The sequence below is a fragment of the Melospiza georgiana genome, chromosome 6, assembly GCF_028018845.1.
Source record: "Melospiza georgiana isolate bMelGeo1 chromosome 6, bMelGeo1.pri, whole genome shotgun sequence".
Lineage (NCBI taxonomy): Eukaryota > Metazoa > Chordata > Aves > Passeriformes > Passerellidae > Melospiza > Melospiza georgiana.
In genome coordinates, this window is record NC_080435.1 from 17,399,037 (window position 1) to 17,420,729 (window position 21,693).

Here is a 21,693-nt window from a genome sequence, read left to right on the forward strand (position 1 = left end):
CTTCTATGCTTCATTAAGTGTTCTGTATTTTTTGGAATTTCAGTGTGCTAAAAGTGCAGAATAAAGTACCAATAGGCACAAACTGAATACTTCTCTTATTTTAAGTAATCCTTGAGTGGATGGAATATAAAGTTATTCCCTCTGGAATTCTTTTACATCTACATTAAAAATAATACTGCTATGTTTAAATGTCCATGACAGCTTTTAATGTGATCTTATGAAAGGCCCATTGTCTAAACTTTGTATGAAATCCCACATGCAATACTTTAGGGCATAACCAAAGCATTTCTTTCTTTTGAAGCTATTGTGAAGGTCAAACCAAAATATTTGCTGTTTCTAAAACGTCTTGGTATGTCAGGAAGGTTGGAGTTGACAACAGGAATCTGCCCTTGCCGGCCAAGTAGTTTCTGAAGTTAGTTAAGCAAAATTCCGTGTGGTTCCAAACCACCGGGGTCGTCCGCCGGCAAGCGCTGGAGGTTCATCGCTGTGCTGGGGGCTCCCCGGCTTCCCCAGCGTCACGGCTCGGCCCCGGCCCTTCCCCCGCTGCCGGCGGCCGAGGAAGTTCATTGTGTCCGCGCCGCGGCTCCAGCCCCCCCGACGGCCGCTTCTGGTGCGTTGGGCAAGTTCCCAGTCATGCCGAGCATTCTTGGGAAGATCGGCCGATAAGGGGAGGAAATGACGGAGAGTCACCCCAGCGCCACCCGGCCCCGCGGCCCCCCCACGGCCGCCCCGGCGGGACGGGCTCCCTGCTCGGGCCGGGCCGCGGCGGCGCTGCGGGCTCAGGTGAGGCGGCCCCGGGGCCGGGCCCGGCGCGGCGCCCGCCCCGCCCCGCTCCGCCCCGCGCGGCCGGGCGGAAGTGAGCGCAGCGCGGCGGAGCGGGGGGAGCTGCCCGCAGCCTGGAGCGCTCCCGCCGGGAGCAGCAGGGACGAGGGGAAATGGCCGAGGTAGGCGCGGGGAGTCCCGGGGGTCGGGCTGAGCTGCGGGCCCCGCGCCGTCCCGGCCCCGCCCTGCCGGGGCCGCTCGCTGCGCTCCCCGCCGTGCCCCGCTTCGCCCGCCCCTCCCGGGGGTCTCCGCGACCCTCGGCCTCCGGGCGCTGCTGCTGCCGCCGGCGCGGCCCTGGCGCGGCCCCGGTGCTGCCCGCGCTGCCGGGCGGCACCTGCGAGCGGCGGGCCCGGGCCCGGGGCAGCGCTGTCCGCACGGCCCGTCCGCTCCCGTCCCGTCCCGTCCCGCGGCTCTGCGGGCTCCCCGAGCCGGGCGGCGGCGGCACCGCCTGCGGGAAGCGCTTCCAGCCGGGAGCTGCGCGTCTGGAGCGCTGGAGCGGCGCCGCTCGGGGCGCGCACCGTCCGCAGCCGCTGCCCGCGCTCCGCAGGTGCCCGAGGTGCTGTTTGGACCCGGGGCTGAAGTCTCCGGGCGGCGGGCAGCTGTCACCGGCGCGGAGCGGGGAGCTCGGGAGGTGCCCGCGTAGGGGACACCTTGGCGGTCGCTGCGGACACCCAGCAGGTTTAGGTCTCCTTTGTGTTCATCACCTGGTTGGCTTTGGACGGGGTTGGCTCGGCCCGGGTTGGTGCGTGGCTGCGGTTCCAGAAAAGTTGGATGTTTACAAAGCTGATCCCTAAACAGCTCTGCTGTTTCCTCCCGGAGCTTTGCCGATATTTCTAGTGATACACGGAAGTTTGTGAGCACCTTGCTGTTCTTGGCTCGCTCTAGTTTATTATTCTGTATCAACACAATAAAAAAGGTATTCCTGTACTTTTGTTAGCGCAAGTAACCTCCCACTTCAGCTATGCTGTTGTTGGGGGAAGGATGTGGTAGCAAGATGCAGTTAAAAGCATTTGGAAGAAAAGGAGATTATTCTGATGGTCTTTCTACTCATTGTATTACTTACGACAAGCCTGAAACCAGAGCATAGCACAGTTAAACTGATTTGGGCTAGAGGAAAGATGCAGAGGTTTTAACCGATAACATTGCATGTTTAATGCGGATCTCTTCCCAAAGGGAACTGAAAATGTAAGAAAAAATGTCTGATGTTTGTACAAGATGTTGTGCAATACTTGCTTTGAATATAAGCTGTGTTCAGGAGTAGTAGTGATGGATGATTTATGAAGAATCCAAAGGGGAAGCAGAAATGGGGCAGGGGAAATGAAATCAGACAAAAGTATTTTTTATATGGCTTTGTTGGCTTTGAAGGCAGTTGTGTGCTTCATTCTCCCAACACTGAGAGTGGGCCTGTAAAAAACTTTATGCATCTGGGAGGAAGAGAAGTTGCTTAAATTGGCCTCACTTGGCACATTTGTGGGAGAAGGAGAAAGGGATTATAATTCCCACCAAGTTCTGTTTGGTTTTTAGGGTTGTGTTTGTTCTTTTGTGAAAGCAAGTTGGAGCAAAACCGGTAAGAATAAGGGGACAGTGAAAGAAAGCTGCATAGAAGATAAAGGCAGAGGGAGAGAACACAGGCAGAAATTTCAAACACTGGAAGTTAAATGACGTTTTGGGGAGAGGATCACAAACCAGACAAGCAGTAGGTTGTTTAGAGTCTCATCTTCTTAAATGATGTGCTGTATTTGAGTATTATTTTACGTCTTTTAGAGATGCTTGTTTATGAAAAACACAAAGATCTCTGGAAATATTTAATATTTTGATTGATTTAATAAAATAGATTTGTCTTAATTACAGTGCATTAGTAACCCTGATTTATGTATTTGAGGTTCCTCTTTCCTGTGGGTTATTGTTGCCATCTCTGAGAGCTCAAAGGTTCATGAGGACATATAATCATTGTATGGAAATTGATGGTTTAGTGATTTTTATCTGATTTGAGTTGCTCTCTGTGTACTAACAAAGAAAATTGAACGCCTTAAATGGAGAATGATGCATTTCAAAATGTCAAGTAAAAAAAAAATACTGATTCTGTGTTCCTTTGTTTCATGCTTCTCAAATGAAATTGAAGCTGGTGGTATTTCTTACTCAGTGTTGCAGTTGTATTTGCTGCCTAGCTGAAGACATTTGGATTAAAAGTTGTTTAAGGAATAAAAATGCTGAGGTGATGTTTTGGAAGGCTTTTTTTTGTTGTTGTTGTCTTAGGCTTTGATGTGGGACCAAAACCAGACGGTATGGGGTTATTTAGAAAAATGAATGCTAGATTTGAATTTTATTAAAGCAGGATTGCATGTTGTTTGTCTTTTAAACTCTTGAACAATCTTAAGGCTGCCTTGTGGGAGCTTCAAAAGTTGCAGTGAAGTAACATTGGTGGGTAGAACAGTCGAAGTCCAACACTGACATGACTAAAATTGATAAAATATAACATGAGTCTTAAAGACATTCAGGTAAAGATCTTCCAGTTTTTTTGTTTTAGAAGTATTGCCTTTTAGTGTCTGCAGTCAGTACAGAAATTATTTGTTGGTGTTTATTTGTTTTCAGGATAATACAGCAAGTTTAAAAATGAGAGAGTATTACATAAATGTAAGTTGTTTGCTTTATGGATGTGTAACTGTGTAAACATATCATTCTATTTTAAGTAAAACATGTGGATGTGTAATTAATTGCCAGAACCAGGGTTCAGTCTTTATCATCAATAAAATTAGTCATCTAATACAGCATCATCCAGCTCCTTTGTAGGTGAGGAGGTTGGCGTGATGTAACTTTGTGAGAAGAATGGTGAAGCTGTTTCCAGACTGGACAGGGAAGGGAAGGAGAAAATCTTTCGGTGTGCCAGTAATGATAAACCTCACTTAAGCTATAAAAATTTTAGAATGAAATGCTTTCGTCAATGCTCACATAAAACAAGTTATGAGAAGCTTTACTTCAATCTGTAACTTTGTAGAAATGCAGCCTGAAAGTGTTTCCTTATTTTAAGCTGTCCAAGTGATGGTCACTTCAGAGGGAAGAAATGGAACTGGGAGGGAGAAGGTATGTCTGCATGTTTCATGGAACTTGTAATTTGAAGTTACAAACAAAACATCACTTACAAAACCCAGCCACAACTTGCAGTGTGTAGAGTGTGAGGAGCTTGTGCTGTTTGTGCTAAGGGAATGTCACTAGTTCAGATCTGGAGGTTGTTTAGTGCATGGTGACCCCGAGGAAATAACTGAGGTTGTAGTTGATGTTTGTAAGGACTGATCAAGAACAGGTCATCAATAACTGATCTGATCTTCTGCTTAGGATGTAGTCACAGCAGAGGAGCAGAGTGTGGTGTTATAAGGTGAGAGCTGGAAGTTTACCTGAGTTCAGCATCCACCTGGACAAATTCCTGATGAGGACTCTTGATGAACTTTTTCATCTTAGAGAAGTTCCCTCAGGATTCAGGAAGTACTCGAGTGCCAAATTAGTGGACACTAGAAGGGTATTGAGGAAGTGTTTATGTTGGTTTAGCTTTTTCCCATTTGCATTTCCAAAGCCACCTTTAGAGACAAGATAAGGATGAGATGAACCTTTGGTCTGAGTGTAGCCACCCTGTTCAGTTCTCTACCTGTGTACTGTACAAAAACCAAACCCAAACAAACCCTGTAATTGTTGAATCAATACATGTGATAAGCATTTAGTATTTTCTAATGGATAAAGCCCCGAGGTACACGTGAATGGTGCATTTTTTTCTGTCAATTAGTAATCAGCAATTCTGCTCAATCTCCTGTGAATATGAGGTGTGTGACTAAGAAGCATCTGCTGGTTATATCTGAAACTGTGCAAGTTTCCTGCCTGAGGGGAAACTCAGCTGCTGAAGCAAGTGGTGGAAATAATTTGGCTACTGCAGCAGAATTGCATTAGGTTAGGCTGGTAGGGTGATACTAATACAGTGATACAGAGTTAAGTGTGGGCACAGCTGAGGTGTCAGTGTTTCCTCCCCATGGATGTTTTTGATGATGTTTTGTTGAAGGTGTGTGTTGTGCGCTGCTGCACAGTGAGTAAAATAGGATCTCTGTGGGGGAGGGTTGTTTTCATCTCCCTGTGCTAACAGCCTCTGTGCCTTGCATCATGAGCCTCCTGCACTTCGCTGTGTTTTCAATGTTTTGTGATATAGGAGGATGTCTGCAGGGCTTACTTCAGGCACATAGTTTAGGAAAAATTGATATTTTAGCATTGTCCTCTCTATGCTGCAAAATATTGTAGAACTATATAGGAAGTGTTTGGGGATCTCTGTTGTGGTAATTGAAGCAGACAGCACAGGTGTTTCTTTCCTCTTTCTCTGTTCTACCTACACTAGACACTTTCTATGGTTTTGATAAAATTTGATATGTAGTTTAAAATGTTGTCTGTCTTCTGTTTAGTACCACTGGGATCAGGATTAATGCAAGTACTAGTTTATCTACATGCTCCAGGTAATTTGTAATGCTCTACTGGGGTCAGGCCCCACACTGCATGAATAACTAAGGTCCCTTCCAGCCTTAATTGTTCCATGAAAGTGATATTCCAGAATAAAATTACTTTGCAAGTCAGGAATTACTGCACCAGTTATTCAGCTGGGGAATCAAAATATTTGGGACAGTGACCTCGTTTAAAGAATGGGAAAAAGCCAACAGCTAATGTTGATTCTGTGTGAAAGTTTGTATTGCCTGAGTGTTTTCAAGTAGCCTTTGAAAAGTGGCATTGGTGGGGGATTGTGTATGTCAGGGTGACGTGGAGAAAAGCACCACTTAGGTGTCTGTAGAGCAAGGGAACCAATGCAAAGGTTTTAAAAGCAGACTTTTGAAACAGGAGAAGTGGAATTGAAAGCATTATTCTGTAAGGAGAAATATTGCAACAGAACTGAATTCCTAGCCTTTGTCAGACAATGAGGGTAATAAGCTTGGCTGTAAGGCATGGAAAAAACTATCTTGGCCAAGTGCATCGGAATGAGACAGCCTGGGATGCCATCAGTTTCATTCTTGCTCTTTTCTGGTACCTGCATCCCGAAAATACTGGGCAGGAACAGGATAGAAGGATGCTGTTAGAGAGCTGAGAACAGGCTAGGGAGAAATACAGGGATGCAAAGTTTGGTGAGTAGTTCTACAGCTGATGAAACCCATGCCAAGTTTCCTGTTGATTTGTGTCTTCCTCTGATTGGCTTTAAGGACTTCTTGCCACGATTCAATCATTTGTAAAGTTTATCCTGGTGATAAATCTGCAGGGTCCAGTTGTATGAGCTCATGCTACAGTTTTCTTTGAGCTGTGACACCCAGTGTTCTTGGCAGAGTCAGGGTTTTTGTTTTTATGAAACTTTCATGGAATTCAGTTATCTTTATCACCCCATCTATCTCTTCACAGACCGAAATGGAGTGCTGGTTAGGTTCAGAATTTGAGGGGAGGAGTATAACAGCAGAGATGTGCTGAGTAAGCTTTCAAACCTGCTGTACCAAATCTGCATGCACCCACATCTACTGAGGGATGAGCTTGCAGTGGCCAGTGGTGCAGACCAGTGCAGGCAAGAGTGTGGCCATGGGAAACACATGATCTGTGGGGATCTGCCTGGAGCATCACGACAGATGCAGCCATGCTTTTTCTCTCTTGAAACATTGATCAAAACCCGAAGATTCAAATTTAACAGCAGCTACAAAGTGTGCCACATCTACTAATGATCCTCTGCACAGTGTCTTGGGTGAAAATTGATTTCAGTAGTTCATACAGTTTTATAAGCAGTGAAACAGCTGAGGTTGGATTTTTCAAGGGATTTGTTGCTGATGTTGAAAGACCTTAAAGGCTGAGACTTCCTGTTCTAGTGCTAGAAACATCCTATTCTATCCCTTGAGATCAAAGGTTTTGTGATGAAATTGTACTTTTTAGGCACTAATGAAATTTCAAAATCAGAGTGAAGAGATGCAGTTCCGGCTTAGGTATTTATGATCTGAATTATTTGAGCAAAACAAATGAAATTAGTGTTGGTTCAGGGTTTGTGCCTAATTAAAAATTGCAACTGTGTTTGAGCAAGTGAAATTGTCCTTGGAGGTTCTGTAGATATGAGCTGAAACAAAATGTATTCAATTTTCTGGTTAACTTTGTTTATCTCATTTGTAAGGAGGCACCTACTAATTGTAATAAAATGACTGGATTAGAGAAGCTACTAAGTTTTTAGTGGAAAGATAGTGGTAAAGCTATACAGTTCTATCACACTGACCTTTCAGAACTGTTTGTTATTGTGAAAACCCTCAGTTTAAACCTAACATTATTTTAAAAGAATAACAGCTTTACTTCAAGAAGTCATGCCATGAGTATGTGCTCAGTTTTTTTTCTCAGTTTGTAGCAATCTGAATGTATCTGGCAGAGAGGGCTCCTGAACATCAAAGTTCCTGTGACTTTTTTGTTTCTTTTTTTGCTAAGGAGTTTTCCTGCTGTGGCAAATGTCTGGCTATGAATTCCTTTGCAGATGATTAATATTTTCCACAGTATTTTACTGCTGTCATATTTTGCTAAGTTTTCCCTGATTTCCCATAAAACTGCTACTGTCTCTGGTATGCGGGCAAGATTTGTTAATTCCTAAGTTAGCTATGATCCAATGTGAGGCACATGCTTCAAGTATTTTTATTTTTGGTTTCTCTAATGGCAAAATAACCTCAAAGTTACTTTGAAAATTGCACTTGTTTTGAGGAAGCACTAGCTACTGTATGCCAGAGCCTTGCTTTATAAGGAATGCAGGAAATGGCCTGACTTGTTATCATTGCTTCTGTATTTAGTGCTTGGACTCCAGGGAATTTATGTGCACTGATTTCTGATAGCTATAAAGTACTTCTTGTCAAGAAATTAGCAAATAATACGTTCTGTGCTTGAGTAGAACAAATTATAAATAGGGTATTACAAGCCTTGGGTGCTTTTGGAAAGAAAGCTGTGCAACTCATCTGGAATAGAGAAGAATGGTGACATGTACATGAGCAGATGGTGAGATTACCTCTGCTTAAGGTAAAACGATTTATGTCTGCTGAAGTCATCCCCTGCTCATTAAGATAGGAAACTAATTTTGATTTTGGGAGTCTTTGTCCTGGTAGGGATGTAATGTCCTGTATTGGTTCCCTGAAGTTTCTTACCAGAAAACTATAAATTCCTTATTGGAAAGAAATTTCTTCATGCTTCCATTTTATGTATTTGCTAGACTAGTGCATATATTTTTTTTTTTTTTTAATTTAAGCCTAAGTGAAAATCTAAAATTCATTTCCATTCCATGTAGATGCTTTGATCTGAAGGAGATGGTCAGGCATCTTGCAGTTTCTTGGTTCTTGAGTATTAATGCGTTCTTGCTATTTTATTTTTTTTTTTAAGAGTATTTTATTCATTTGGAAGAATGAGTGATGTGCAGTACTCAAAATTGTATAGCAGTGCACAGGTACTTGAGTGATCAGATTAACTTTTGGCTCTAAATGCATTTATATAAAATTGTTACCAAGGAAGTGTTGCTCTTGCAGAAACCCTGCTAGACTGGAGCCAAAGGGGTTTGCAGACTCCTGTCGGATCACAGCTGGTTGAGAAGGAAAATACTGCCCCAAATTAGGGAAACCTGACTGCAAGAGACATTACCCTTGCTCAGGGTTGAGGTTTTAGACCCACTTTTAAAGGAAACAGGTGATGTTCTGCTAGAGCAGTGGAAATGTGGCAACTTCACCCAAATATGAATGTGTCTGTTTAATTTCAAAATTAGGGGACAAGTAAGTGGTGTAGGGATTGTTTTATTACTTCTGAATTTCTGTTATAATCTCTTCAATGGCTTTGGCTTTCCTTTAAAAGTAAATGAAATGTTTCTCACGTTCTTAGAGTGCTTGGCAAGAGGAGGGCTCTTGAAGGTGAACAGATTGACAGCTGAAAACTGATTATTACTGTTACTTAAAATAGTGTGCAGCAGTTCAGATGAGAGCACTCCTAGCTCTGTAAAGATCACTTCTGGGTCTTCAGTGACCTCCAGTTGTTGCAAACTTCTGGTGAGTTCCTATAGCTTGGTCAGTATTGGTTCAGGATTCCAGGATTTGAATTGAAACTTATTTTTCTGAGTGTTTGAGGAGTTCCCGGCTGATAGATGATCCTGTTGGAATTTGCCCTTCTCTTTGTAAATGTTGGAGAAGTTTAAATTCTGCTCACTCTCTGCCTTTGAACTTAAATGGCTGCAAAGTGAGAGGTTCAAAGTGAAGCTAAAGTTACATGAAAAAGTTAACTAATGCTGCATGGTTAGCATTTAAAAGGAGATCTATCAGTATTTTAGTCATGCTTATGCCTAGGGAGCTTTTCTTCTGATGTGTTATATGAATTTACTGCTTAGAACTGGCGTGCAGCATGAAGTTTTGCCAAAACTATTGCAATTTCATAAGATTTTTTTGTATCAGTTTTTTTATGTCGAACTGTTTGAAAAAAGCCTGCAGTCTGCTTATGAAATTTGATGGAAATTTATACACTGACTTTAGGAGTTTCCCAAGGACAGGACTTAAATACAGCAATCCCATTATGTGTATGTATGCTGTTGAGGCTGTCTTACAAAGAATAAGGCTGGAATTCAATTTTTCAGATAACCACTAACAATAACCTTCTATCTGGAGTGCTGGAAGTCACTGGATTTGTCAGTGCAAGTGTGCTATCATAAACTGACCGAAATACAGCCTGCAATGTGAAATTGTGAGATAAACAAGCATTCACTGCATGGCTGGGGTTCTCCTGATGCTGTGGATGAAGGTGCTGTGGCAGCTGTGCACCGTGTTTCTCAGAGCTGAGGAATGTGAGTTTATCTGCAGTTGTGACTTGGTGGAACAGTGACTCTCCTTGTGAACAGGAGACTGCTTGCTGGTATGGAGATCAAGGCCATTCAGCAGACAAATAAGGCTTTTTTTTTCTTTTAAGAGCTGGCTGTTGTTTTTATATAAATACTCTGAAAATTGTATTAATTTTTTTCCATCTGCTTAAGAAAAAATCGCTTGTAATTATCAAGCAGCCCCTGAATGGATTGATAATCTTGTAAGTTGTAGCCCAAGCAGTTCGAATAGTCTCAGAAGGTATGATTCTATTTTATTTTTTTTTAATAAAGTTCAGGAAAAAGCCCAGGTGCTCTTTAGAATCCTTAGGCAACAGCAACACTCTGAAAACTGCAAACTGCACTTCCTCAGGCTGCTGCTTCTTGGAATTCTTGAGAGGACTTTGTAAGTCAGGGTGTTCTTGCATCTAAAATCTGACATAGCAGTTTAAACCAGCTGTAAGTTAATGAAGAGATTAAAGCAGCTTAGCTTTCTAGACAGTCTGAGAAGGTGGTGTCAAGTATATGAGATGTCTCATTAGGATATTATCTGTGGCTGTGGGCTTAGACCATCTACAAAATACTCAGTACATCTTCAGGAGAAGCTTTAGTATGATTGTCCTGCTAACAGGAGTGTACTAAATAATTGAAGGCCACAATTGTGCCATTAATGGGACCAGAGGCCTACATTGTTTATAAAGGAAGCCAGCAAAATAGTTTTGGGGTTTTAAATTTATTTTCTGATTGTGTTTTATGCTGAGCTCTGGATATAGGCAGCCGACAGGACAAGACTTCTTCTTAATGGCAATATTTATGGCTTTAATGGGTGTCAAACACTGCAGCTTCATATACTGTACGAAAGAGGCTGTGGTGTCAATTTTTTTTCTGTAGACTTTGTCTGTGCTGAATATTTACATCATTATCCTGTGGCTTCATTCATACCTGTAACTTCCAAAGCTCCTCCTTAAGACTTTTTGCCCCAGGACTTGAGTTGTGTGGTTTTCAGGGTTTTATAATCCTGTTAGTCTGTCACTGTTTCAGTCTTTCTGAAGACATCCTCTTTCGTGTACTTGTCTTGGTAATTGTAACATCATTTCTGATTTAATTTTGCTTTGTGAGGTGTTTCACTTGGATTTGTCTTCAGATTGAGCTGAAATGTATAGAACCTCTTATAAAGATGTCTGTCCTTCACACTATAAGCCATTGAAATGAAGTAGATAAAACAAAAGCTTGGCCAGACTTAAAGAATTTAAAGAATCTGTTATAAATCTGCTAAGAATCTTGCTGTCTGTGTGGGGAGTCCAGAGAAATACAGTCACTTTGTTTGAAGCACATCTCGCTGGTTTGATTCAAGAAGGGGGAAAAAAAACCCTATCTAAAATCCAAACCCTTCTAATGGGTGTGAATTGAAAGAGAACATAAAGAATTTTGAGTTATCTGCCTTATTTGCTGCAGAAAATTCTTAATTTGTAGATTGTTGCAAGATTTAAACCCAGAATGATTTCCATCTACAAGGCTCATCTAGTTCAGTGAAACTGTGTTTTAATGAGGATTGCTGATTATGTAACCTTCCTAGCAGAAACTCATTATTCCTGATTTTTATCCTGCTGCTCAGTGTGCATACTGGCTGTTGCTGGAAGACATCTTATCTCCTGAGCTCAGACCCTGCTTTGTGCAAAAAGCTGCAGAATAAAGTAGGAATAATGCTGAAAAATAATGCAGTTCTTGTGGTAATCTCTTGCAAGATTATTTTAATAAAGAGTCTGCATAGAGATTGTGGTGAATATGGGAAGTTGTATCATAGTCCTTAACACAAGACAGGAACTGGAGAAATGTAAAATACCATTTTCTTAGTGGTGGCCTTAAGCAAAAGTGACCTTTAGGAGTTTCTTTCCTTACCTGTAGTGAATGACACTTCCTGTAAAGGGCTGTTAAAGAGATTAGTCAATGAGCAGCTGTACTTAAATAGCTTCTTTTGCTTGTCCAAGAAATATCATTTCATAAGCATTATTTTTAAGAGGGTAAAGTACAACATTTTCCAAATGAAGAGAGGTCCTTCGGTGTCATTATGACCATTACAAGCATGGTACAGCAGTTTGAAAGGTCTGGTTTGTAATCTGGTGAAGTAAGGTGGAAGTCCTCTTGATAACGTGCTTTATGAATGCTGTATTTGTGTAGTCTTTAGAATGACTTCTGCTCCCAAGGCTGCACCTGTGTGATTGCTCAAGTCTGAAAACCGCTACGTACCTGAGGGTGCCTCTTGTGTGCCTTGGGTCTAGTGGGGCCAAAAGCAGCCAAGTGCTTACTAGCACCAGTGGGCAGAGTAAGACAAATAAATGGGTCTTGCATAATTCAGTGACCATGTATTTATTTGTGTGGCTTCTTTTTAAGTTTGACACTCCCTCCCCCCAAATAAACAAAAATTGGCCTCTTCAAAATTTTACATCCTGGGTTTCAGAGGGACACGTGCAACTCAGTCAGCTGGTGGTGTGTGACAGTAGTTGTCCATGTATGATTTGTTGCATGTGTTTCTAATGTTTCTTTTCCTTTCCAGGTCTGCTGAATCCGCTCTGAAGCCAAGGGTGGACAGGCAGTGCAAGGGAAGTGTTGCTGCTTTACATGGACACCTGCTCGTGCGGCATGGCCCAGATATCCAGCAGCAATGGATTCAAACAGCGCTCCTCACCTTCTCTGTCAGCCCCAAGGGCAAAAGATGTGGACAAAGAGGAGGCACTGCAGATGGAAGCTGAGGCGTTAGCCAAGATGCAGAAAGAGAGAGGTGTAGCTGGTAATAAACAAACCTTTCATTCTTTGAGCAGCCCCAGACAAAAAGCACAGACTCATAACAAGCAGGACCATGATCTCATGGTGTTTCCAGAGGCTGATGCCAAGAGCATGGAAGATAAACTAAGTACCATTGACATAGAGAAGCTTACTCATGCTGAACTAGAGAAACTGCTGCTGGATGACAACTTTGAATCTAGTAAAGTACCTACATTACCAGCAAGTCCTATTTTGAGCCCATCTGTGTCTTCACAATTTTATCTTGGGCCCACGGGTCAGAGGAGACAGTGGACACCTGGAATACCAGCACCTGTGACATGCACTTTACCTCCTATTTACACCTCAGCTTCTTACACAAAACAGACTGGTGTATTTCAGAATGGATTCCATCCAAGTATGTCGTCCTACCCCCCTAGAGAGCCTATTTATCTTGGTCTTCCTAGACAGTCACAATATATTTCCTACCCCCTGGCAGCTACCACACCTTTCCACCCACATGGAAGCCTACCTTTCTACCCTCCAGTGCTCACACCAGAAATGGCAAAAGTATTTGACAAAATTGCAAGCACTTCAGAGTTCCTGAGGAACGGGAAGTCAAGCAGGGACCTAGAAATGACTTCCATAAAGTCTGCAGTGTCCAACCTGCCTGCCTCAGAGAGCTGTGGGGATGTCAGTAAATTCGACTGGCTGGATTTGGATCCTCTGAGTAAACCAAAAGTGGACACTGCGGAGACTCTAAACAAGGCAGAGGGTGATGGAGAGAGGCCTTCAGGTATGACTGCTGAAGATCCGTGGGATGCTGTTCTGTTGGAAGAAAAGCTGTTACTAAATTGTCACCTGGAGAGAAAGGTGAATGGGAAATCTTCTGGAGCCACAGTCACGAGGAGTCAGTCCTTAAACATGAGAACAACTCAGCTTGCAAAGTTACAGGGCCAAACATCACAGGTATGTCAATCACTATCTTGGAATTGCAGTATAACAGTAAAGATTAATGACAGTATTTAAAGACACTTTAAGGTCTGTTATTTATTTTATGTGTATTACTTGGCTTGAGCAGTGACCAAATAATGTGATGTTATGGCATATGTATTAGTGCTGTTCAGAAAATTGAATATAACTACTGAATTATCTCCCAAAATACCTTTGCCCTTGTGTAATCCTTCCATATTTACTGGGAAAATTGCTGGTTTTCAACTCAACACTCCAGTAAGAAATAGAAATAATACTCAGCACAATAAAGTGTCTAAATCATATTGATAAATATTTCAATTTTATGAGCAATTCACATGATGCTGTGAAATAAAAAGGTGGTGAGCTAAGCACTGAAAGTTTTATCTTGCTTTTTACAAGACCAGGGTAGAAAACTTTCCTTCTGTGTAGGAATGCTGGACAGAACTTTTGGTTATACTGTGCTGGGTGGTGGAGTGGCTGTTGTGTCAGAAACTCTGTGCTGCTCTAGAAGAAGGCAAACCATCTTTGTGTGATGTTACTTTTATCAGGCAGGGCAAAAGGATGTTTGAGAGATTATTCTCTAGGATCATTTTATTGAAACATTCAAAACCAAACTCTCAACGGGGGCTTTAGTTATGGCACTCCTATCTTTGAACATGGAGCACATGCAGTTTGTGTCAAAAGCAAGCTGTGCAGCAGGTGATCAATACTGTCACAGCCTCACCTGCTTAATTACACACCATTAGGGCATCCTACTTTTTCCCAGGTCCAGTAAAAGAACTGTAGGTTATTTAACTTTTTCTATATTTTTTTTTCTGTGATAATTCCACCACAAAAAAATACCCACATTGTGTTTTAAAATATTAGTCAGCTCACTAGAAAGTGGAAATGAATACTTCTGGCTATTGGGGTTTTTTTTGGAGGACTAAAAGAGAAGTGGAGAAGTTTTCAGTGGAAAAAATTAGCACCCTGGCAAGTGTGATAATGGCCAAAAAAATTGTATTTGGAGGAACTGGTTAGAGAATAGGAATTAAACTGTTTGTTTGCTTTGGAGACTTTGGTTTACAGATGTTTTAAATCTTAGGTGTTGTTTTTCTAGGTGTTTTTAATAGGCTAGGGACATGCTGTAAAAAACCAACTGTTATCACTCAAGGATATTTTACAAATAATTCCTTATATCTTCCCTCCCCACCCCCAGACTGGAGGAGGTTTTTTCTCAGAAATAGGAATATTTACTAGACTGTGGCCTAAAAAGCTGTCTAAATTTCCAGTGAAGTGAAATTTTTGGCCCCTCATTTGAAGGGTTTCCTGTTTTTTCTGGGTTAGGTGTCAGTATTCTGGCAAAACTTCAGTAGAAGGCCAGTGGAGAAGGAATAAAAACCACCCTGAAACCCAAAAAATCCATTTATCTCTGGTTTTGTGCCATGTGTACAGCTCTTGGGTCTGACTTGATTTTTTTTCCCCATTTGCTGTTGAGCTGTGATACTTTAGCTCTGTTATTTAGTAGTATTTGGAGAGGCATGTAAATTTGGGCTCAAGCAGTTTGTTTCTCAGTTTGCTGTGTCACCTGGTGATGTGTTTGTCAGTCTGTCAGTGCTGGTTGGTTGGCTGTAATTAACTCCTGGCTAATAACTGGGCTGCACTGGAGCAGTGCTTCTCAGGTGGTGTCTGTAGGAAGTGATGTTTGACGGTTGCTGAATGAAATCTGGCTTTATGCATTCCAGGCTTTTTCAAGAATGTGGGATTTCAAAGGGTCTGTCCTGTTGATAAGGTCCAGTCTCCTGCTATTTGCATGTCATGTACTGACTCCTGGTTCATAAATGAAGTTCAGGCTCTGCCTTCACATGTGGTCTTTTCTTCCTGCCACTTTTGATTTAAAGGCTGCTCCAGCTCCTCCTCGTCAGTCATCTGATTTTCAGCAGAGCACATTTGTAACTAGCTCTTAGCAAATGTTCTTCTTTCAGGATGGAACAGCAGGTACTTAAGATGAAAGAATCATTTTGATATTTACCTCAACATGTTACAAGAGATGGTGACTTTCTGTCAGCTTTCACTGCAGGCTCTGTGTGAGAGCTTCTCTTTGCTTTTTTATTTTTTTGAAGATGACTTATGAGAATTTAGCTCTCTTTGTGAGAGCACAGGATACCACGTGCCTTGTACATCAGCAATAAACCCTCATTACAGGCAGGGCCATCCTGCTTGGTACTCTTTTATTTATGATAGCACAACAACATCAATTAATTTTTAAGTCACCATCTTTTTCAAACAAGTTCTTAATTTGTAGCAGACTTCTGCAGTGAATGCCCAATTGAAGGTTTGAGATTTACTTTCCACTTGTGCCCCTCCAGACACTCTAGTTATAGCCTGTGTTTTGAAGGTAGGTGCTGATACAGGACTGTGAGTTAGCAGGGTTGTTTCTGCTGAGTTATTAAAGAAGAAAATAAATAGATTTAAAGATGAATCTCTCAATTACAGATCTTTGAAATATAACCTGGATAGTATCTCTTTTGCCTATCCTGTGCTTCTACTTTATTTTCTAGTTTAAATAATTTTCCACTCAGTATAATAGAAAGCTGAGTTATGTGGCCTCTATTTTTTACAGTTCTCTTGTATTTTACCCCATTTACCCTGGGTTTATAGGTTCTTCAAAGTATACTTTTAAGTCTTACATCTTAACCGTGTCAGGATCATTCCCCCCAAACCCTTCCTGAAAAACTCAGTCTCATTGACCCTTTAGAAAAAAACATTAGTATTTTGATTCAATCAAAAATATTTTTTGATTCTATCAAAACTTATGACTGTCTGTTTAACCCCTTAATCAATAGATTGTTTTGTTTTGATGAAGTATCTATTTTTGTATTGCCTATTTTATGTATATATTCATATTTGAAGTAACTATACATTTAGTATTCCCCCTTAAATACTTCAGTGTTTGTCACTCATTTCTGAAAGCAGAAGCATCATTTTGTCCTCTTTTATGTGTTGTTTTCTCTTGCTTTCCACAGAGCTGCTGAGTATTGTGACTTTGTATACTCATGGAATTTTATTTAACTTGACTTTTGTTAGTTTATTGGGGTTTGGGTTTGTTTGCCATTGTTCAGATTAATTATATTTACAGATCACTTCTATTTTTGCAGCCTGTGCTGACATGAACTATTTATCTCATTTGGCCTGAAGTCCTTTCTTTCAAGTTATTTCCTGTTTGACTGATGATAGCTTTTGCACCTCCTAGATTGACCCAAGTGGAAGTTAAAGAAATTAAAATTCTAGTTGTTACTCAAAACCCATCTGAGTCCAGTGGGTTTAAATAGAATTCTTAGTTTGTCAGAGCTTGTTGTCCTGAAATTATTTTCCCAAAAGTGATGAAAAATTAATGTTGAAGTTCAGCTAAAAATAAGGTGTTTGATGTTCTTAGTTTTCCACTAGGAGGTCTTTTCCATCATTACATATTTGTAATAACATGAGGTTTCTCTCCTTAGCCAAGTGTGACCCTGAGGTGAACCATGGATAACCAAATCTGGTTTTTAATTTGCTCATTAGATTAGAATTTATTATTTACCCTGGCTAAGCTTGCATGTGTTGACATGCCTTGTTAGTTCCCCAAACTTTGAATTTAACAGTAGAATAACCTGCAAATTTTTCTGTAAGGAATTCAGAAGTGTCACACAGTGGCATGAAGTGGTGTGACTTTATTTAAGTGGGCTCCTTGTTTAATGCTTTCATCCTATTTGTAATACTCCTTAAAGAGTTTATTAATAGAATTTAACATTTGTAGAGGCAGCTTCTTGATTTGCAGTGGCTGAGTTTGGTGTTGAGTGCCAGCCAGCAGGTGATGAACCTTCATCAGAGGTGTTTGCCTTTCCCTGGGTATGTTCCCTGCCTCTTTCCTTGTGATTTTTGGTGGTGATGGTGTGCAAGTGCTTGAGAATGTGTTTACTAGATACAATTGCACAGGTTAGCAGGTCTTGTGAGGTTGCCCAGTATTTTTATGTGATAGAACTTGTCTGAGATGTTACAATAGAGTAACCTGTTTAAATTTAAGGTACTATGCATGCTCCTGCAGCTCATTTCAGTTTTGTGGCTTTGCAGCTTCCTGTTCTAATTGTCTCCTGTGGTATGGCTAATCCCCAATTACACAGAATTTGCCCTTTTGACTGATCAGTGCTCATGCAACCAATATTTTAGCTGAAATAATTAGGTTTAAGTGCAATTCAGGTGGCAATTATAGGTTGTATCTCTTCCAAGTTTATGCTGTACTGCTTGAAGAAGTTAATTTGAAGGGAAAAAAGTGCTTACAGACCTGCCACTATGTGGTTCTCTCAGATTTGACCCCTTTTCTGAGAGTCTAATTTAACTATATTGTCTGATACACTCTAATGAAATTAGCTGACTATTTGGGCTAATAATAAATAACCCACATACCAGTTAAGTAGTTAATCACTACTTCAAATATGAATAAATTGTAGTGATTTTCGGAAAAACTGTAGTGCAGTCTGCTTTTTCCTTGCCTTGTGGTTGGATTAAATGTTTCTATAAGCATTCTAAAATCTTTGGGTGAAAGATGTAACTGGTCATGTAACTGATTCCAGGGAGGATCTGGCTTCAGGAATCCTTCAGGCTATGGGTGGCTGTTATACTATGGACAGCTGAGTTCCACTGGTTATTCCAACTTTTCTCTGCTTTTTGCACTCCAGCTTTTGTATGGCTGTGTTGTGAATTGGATCAGAAAACAGATATGGATTTAAAACCTGCTGCAGTTCTGTGTTGTTTTGGTTTTTTAAGTTTATTAGATTTTGCTGTTTGAAACTGCAGCTCTCTTTCAGTAGTTGCTTTTTGGATTGGATATTTTAAAGATTGTGGTTTACAGTTTTGGGAGGTGATGGGAGCATTTGGCATAAGAATTAAAATAGTGGTAAGTTGATTCCATGGGGTTAGTTGTAAGTTTGATGTTCTGAATACTATTTCCTTCCAGTCTTTAACTTGTATTTTCCTGCTTTGTAGGAAGAGATAATCATGGGCACCAGTGATAAGTAGTGGTTCTTTCTGGAACTACACTGAATTTGAATTGCAGAACTGGAGGAAAAATATGTTTTTCTTCCATCTGTGGTTCAGCTGAATTTAGTCAAATCCAAATGCAAGAGGTCACTGCTGAGAGCTCAGGAACTGCTTGCAACTTAATATTAACTGATAATGATGCTGGCAAATAAATGACCTGCTGTCAAGGAGTCACTGCTCCAGTGAATCTATACTTTCCAAGTTAGTAGTGATACACATGGTTTTCTCCACGTAGAAATAGACATAAAACTAATAGTAAACCTCAGGCTCATGAAAATCTGTCATGTGCAAGTGGCTTTGCTGGCTTTAGGAATATGTTTACAGCTATTTAAATCCTGTGTTATCTTTGAGTTGCAGAAAGACAATGGGACCACTGGCACGCTGACAGAAAACGTGCTTCTCCAAGCAATTGAAGGGCAGAATCAAGAACTGTCAGCTTTTTCTGAAGCAGTTACAAAGTAAGAAATGGCTGAATATGAATTAACTTGCAGAAGAAGAAAAAAAAAAGCAAAAAGCTAAATGATTCATTTGCAGTTAGCTTGACAGGAACAGTTGTTTTTTTTTTTTTTTCTTGATGGGATAGATTTCAGTATGTATCCTTTTCCTTTTCTTATCGCAGTTTTTCCTGGTTTTGTTTGTCCTGGTTTGTTTATTTTTTTTTCCAAGAATGCAACAGAATTGTTAAGATCTTCACTACTAAGATTATTATATTATCATATGTCCTCTTTCTTATTTTGGTCCTGTGACTTTCACTTTTCCTTGTTTTTATCTTTTTTATCCTCAAAGTATTTTTCTTTGTCTCATTGGTTTTTTATTACAATTTCTGATGAAAGAGTTCAAAGTTGTTTTTTTGTTTCTTATTAGCTGAGACACCTCGCAATGTCCTATCACTCCATGGATTTCCAACCTTTAAATGCTTTTATTTTTGTTGCTTTCACAACTGGAATTCAGTAGCATAAAGTCTTTAAGCTTTTCTCTGCTTTGTTCCCTAAAGATGAAGTGAAGTTTCTTAAAGATTGTGTGGGATATTTTTCTTACTGCCACAATTTAATGAGATTAATTTTTCTGTGTTTTTCTTACTGCAAACTACTCTTGCCTTTTTTACTTTTGAGATCAAAATTCAAGAAGTAATTGGAGGAAATAGAGATCTTTGAATATCAATGATACTATCAATTTTTTTTAAGCCGGAATATTTGTGAAATGAAAAAGAAACTCCACAAAAACAATGAAAATTCGTATATATGGGAAACTTACTGATGTTTATTAGGACAAAGCTCACATAGGAGAGGCTTGTTGCAACACTTTCTGGTTAAATCTAATTGTTATCCTTTCTTTCAAGACCCAGTGTTTAAAATACTGATGGATTTTCAACTGGACAATTCTTTCTGGAGGATCTTGATATTGTCCAGAATCAAGATGATGGAATAAATGATCCTTATAGAGTAGTTCTGTTCTTAATTTTTATAATGTTACTTAAAAATTGGCAGAAGTTTAAAGTTAAATTATTTTATCCATGTTAAATAGCAGAAGATTAAAAGCAGCTTTCCAACTATGGTTTATTCACTTGTAGGTAAACATTCTGTACTTACTGCTTGGGTCCTAAATAAAAGCCTTTACCTCAATTAGGGCCTCTTCCTCAACTTCCACAGCTTGGAAATAGCTACCTTGGAATAGCTGCCTTCTGCATGGTATCTAATTTCAGATTTGACTTCTAAAAGTTGAAATGTGTGAGGAGGCTTGTTGGTTTTATTTTTTTTGTTTTTTTTTTTAACTAAATTTTATAAAAAACTGTGAATTACCTTTTTAAGAACTGTTTTAGAGCTTAACTTCTGCAGAAGTTGGATATGTCCTGTAAGAATTGACCTATTATATATTTTAAGCTATGTGGAAAACCTACCTAATTATACACTTATGATTTTTTCCCTGTCTAACTACTAGTTGCATGATTATTGTGGGCAGTGTCCTGTTGAGAGTAGAATAATTAAATGGTGCTTTGCACATGCAATTTAGGCAGAGAGCCAAAGGTAGTCTTTACTGTTCTGCCTTGTGGTTATTACCATGTTATTTTGCTTTAGTCTTGGACTTCTCCATTGCAATGTTTCATAAACCTTCTCTTCTTCCAGATTGAGGACCAAGTTTCCTTGTACTGATCAGCAAACAAACCCAGGTTTTGTGCTGAGTCCAATCATGCTGCAAAGAAATATAAGTGGGGAGAGTGCCAGTATCAAGGTTTCAATAGAAATTGAAGAATTCCAGCAACCAGTAACGTTCACATGTGATGGTATGTTCCTTTTCTTGAGTTGAGTTTGCTTGTGAAAGCCTGTACACTCAGCCCAGGACAATGCCTTTCAGTTTTTGTAATCCCTGGGTCTCAGGGACACGAGTTGTTTGTGGGAAATGTGGAAAAGGTAACTGAGGAAAGGCCTAGTTCTGGGTCAGTGCCTCCATCAGAAAATATTTAGAAGTCGATAAACTTCTATTGACTGTAAAAAAGGAAAGTCCAGCAAACCAGAAACACTATTCTGTCCATAGCTGGATGGAATAAAACAGTTTTTTAAGACTTCTTACTTTATAGTTATTGAGGGGATAATGGCACCAGGACTGAGACTTTTAATGTTTAATTTTCATTTCAGCACTCTAACATGTTTTAAAACAAATTTTTGTAGGCTATCTAAAAGTTCAGGCAAACTGCTGCTGGAGAATAGGAATAAACACTAAAACTATATATTACTTGCCTTCAGTACATGCTTATGAGCACAAACACTAAAATAATACTGTTGCATGTGCCATAACTGGCTGTCCCAGTTTTGTGGGTAACCAGGAATTTTGGTTTGGGGTGGACCTTTGAGGTTTGCCTGGTTGTATTACATAAATTCATATTCTCTGTGCAGTCTTGACTGCACAGTGGTTTTATTTGTAACTGCATGCTGTCAACTTCTGGCAGTTCTGGCTGATAAAATAACTGCTAATAAACTTTTTTTCTCTATACTTCTGTCACTTGTGAGGTTATCATTTGGATCTCAACTTCTCACAGTGTAGTTGCTTCAGAGCTGGTTGTTCTCAAAAGATCTGGAGTTTTTTGTTACATGAACTTGCTGCTCTGTTGGAAAAACAAGCTCTCAGTGCATCAGGGTTTTCATTCTATATTAATTTGCTGGGCCTCACATTTATTCTGCGGTGACTTAATAATCTTTTGTTAAGAAATGAGGTGGACTGTAAATATAGCCTAGGAAGGG

General features: G+C 40.3%; 1 protein-coding gene across 2 annotated transcripts in view; it reads left to right on the top strand.

Moving 5' to 3' along the window:
• Window positions 1-878: 878 nt before the first annotated feature.
• Window positions 879-21,693, top strand: part of PIK3C2A (phosphatidylinositol-4-phosphate 3-kinase catalytic subunit type 2 alpha) — a 50,287-nt gene continuing 29,472 nt past the window's right edge. Inside the window, exons 1-4 of one of the 2 annotated variants that reach the window (XM_058026393.1) lie at window positions 879-944; window positions 12,222-13,396; window positions 18,809-18,915; window positions 20,581-20,738. In XM_058026393.1, the coding sequence (XP_057882376.1) occupies window positions 12,287-13,396; window positions 18,809-18,915; window positions 20,581-20,738 (1,375 nt within the window). In that variant the 5' untranslated portion in view covers window positions 879-944; window positions 12,222-12,286. The remainder of the gene's footprint in view (window positions 945-12,221; window positions 13,397-18,808; window positions 18,916-20,580; window positions 20,739-21,693) is intronic. The other variant, XM_058026394.1, reaches the window with a different exon arrangement.